This window comes from Anarrhichthys ocellatus, unplaced genomic scaffold, assembly GCF_004355925.1.
Source record: "Anarrhichthys ocellatus isolate YVR2014 unplaced genomic scaffold, GSC_Weel_1.0 scaffold4210, whole genome shotgun sequence".
NCBI lineage: Eukaryota > Metazoa > Chordata > Actinopteri > Perciformes > Anarhichadidae > Anarrhichthys > Anarrhichthys ocellatus.
In genome coordinates, this window is record NW_022284184.1 from 1 (window position 1) to 1,915 (window position 1,915).

The following is a 1,915-nucleotide window of genomic DNA, read 5'->3' on the forward strand; positions in this document are numbered from 1 at the left end:
AAAAAAAAAAAGAGAGCTCAGCACAGCTGGCCAATCACAGCGAGAGGCGGGTGTGAATGATGGATGGTCTGTTAAAGAAAACTACAGAAGTTATATCGTGCTGACTGTGGACGATTTTTCTTTCCTGTTCTGTTATTTAATACACTGCTACACTAAGTTACACACATGTTTTAGGTGATTGTGTAAAAAACATGAACGCAGAGGATGAAATGTATGATTTTGTTGTGCTAAATATGATGGTGTGGGTCTGCAGCTCATTTGGAAGGCGACTTTGAGGAGATGGAGAGCAGACTGGTCTACCTGGAGACTCTGTGTTGTCAGTGTGAACAACAGACGGTCAAACAACATCACGTCAACCAACTAGAAGTCTATAAGAAAAAGAAGAGGTAGGAGACGCGCATGAATGTTTAAATGTGTGAGAGGAGCTCGTTGTTGACCCTCGACGCTTTCTGAAAAATCTGTGACTTGAACTAAACATTGCATTGGCACTGATTTAAGGAAAAAATTGTTGCAATCTTAACACTTGTCCCTTTAGTTTGTATCTGTGTACTAGAGGTAAGGCTGTCTGTAGCTTTTACTTCCTGTTGTTAGTAGACAATGAAACCATCAGTGGAAATAAGAGACTTTTAAGGCAAATTAAAGTTACAAAGATCTGCTAACCAGTTCCACACTTGTGTTTATACATTTGAAAATGCATTGAATCACACTAAATTGGTGCTTTAAAAAAAGAGCAGTCTTGTGTCATAGTCAAGGGTTGGTACCTTAAAACTCTACTCAAGTAGAAGTACTCAAGTAAAAGTACTAGTTGAGTAAAATTACAAATATTGGCGCCTGTTCTTTTTTTCTCCGCACTTCTATTAGATGTGAATATGAGTGACATCAGTTCAGGTAAGGAAGTGAACATACATCTGTATCTATGGTCAGTTGGTGTGGTCATCATGTCATCATTAGATCATCTGCTGCATGTACACCAGGACAATATTCCCAGTCCGTATCTCTCTGTCAATATAACATTACTATTGTACTCTCTGAAAAAACCCCACTGAAGACATGTTTTAAATTACATTATTTTGCTTTTTGTCTCTTGTATTTTATTACGAGTGGGCAAATACATCGGATGTGCATGCACAATGTTAAATCTGTCAAGAAGTAAAGTAGATCTATGATCTTTTTTTTGATCAAGAAAATCCTGAATGAGTTTGATCTCTAAATGAAACATTTCCCATCGACAGTTTGACGCAGATTAAATACAGTTTCTAGTTTAGTTACACCTTCCTTCAGCTACTGGATATAGTCAACAGTTAGTCTCAGTTACTATGTATTCATTGCAGCTGTGTGACACTGTGACCTGATAGCCGAGTGGTTAGGGCGCAAATGCCCTGAGCAGCGGGTCGCAGGTTCAGACTGTTTGCTACATATCACTCCCCTACTGTCTTTCCCCACACATCTGTCTCAACTATCTCTATCAAATACAGGCATCAACTGCCCAAGAAACAATCTTAGAATAATCATTAAAAGTACAATAAGTGCGTTCAACCATGTGGATAAAACCCCCCCAAAGATTTGACGATTTATTTTTATTTTTTATTAGCCAGGGTGCATTCTGAACAGATGGGTTTTCGGTCTAAAGACGTGTAGAGTTTCTGCTGTCCGTATGTCAACGGGGAGCTCCTTCCACCTTTGTGGAGCCAGGACAGAGAACAGCCGGGCTGGGTGCTGAGGAGAGGGGGGGTGTGGGAGAACTTGGGGAGGTTGAAGTGTGTGAACGTGCACTTTAGTGTTCCAATGTGGGTGTCCGTGTTTGTCATCTGCTATGACTATTATTGACCTGAAGAAAAGTTCAGTTGTATGTAAAGGTTAAATAAGGGGTGTGTGTGTGTGTGTGTGTGTGTGTGTGTGTGTGTGTGTGTGTGTG

At 40.2% G+C, this 1,915-nt stretch overlaps 1 protein-coding gene across 1 annotated transcript in view; it reads left to right on the forward strand.

Annotated features, from left to right (window-relative positions):
* Positions 1 to 240: 240 nt before the first annotated feature.
* LOC116379380 (dysbindin-A-like) overlaps positions 241 to 1,915 on the forward strand; it is a gene marked incomplete at its 5' end in the record, with an annotated part of 2,853 nt that continues 1,178 nt past the window's right edge. The window contains one exon of the mRNA XM_031841330.1: positions 241 to 388. Within this exon, the coding sequence (XP_031697190.1) occupies positions 241 to 388 (148 nt within the window). The remainder of the gene's footprint in view (positions 389 to 1,915) is intronic.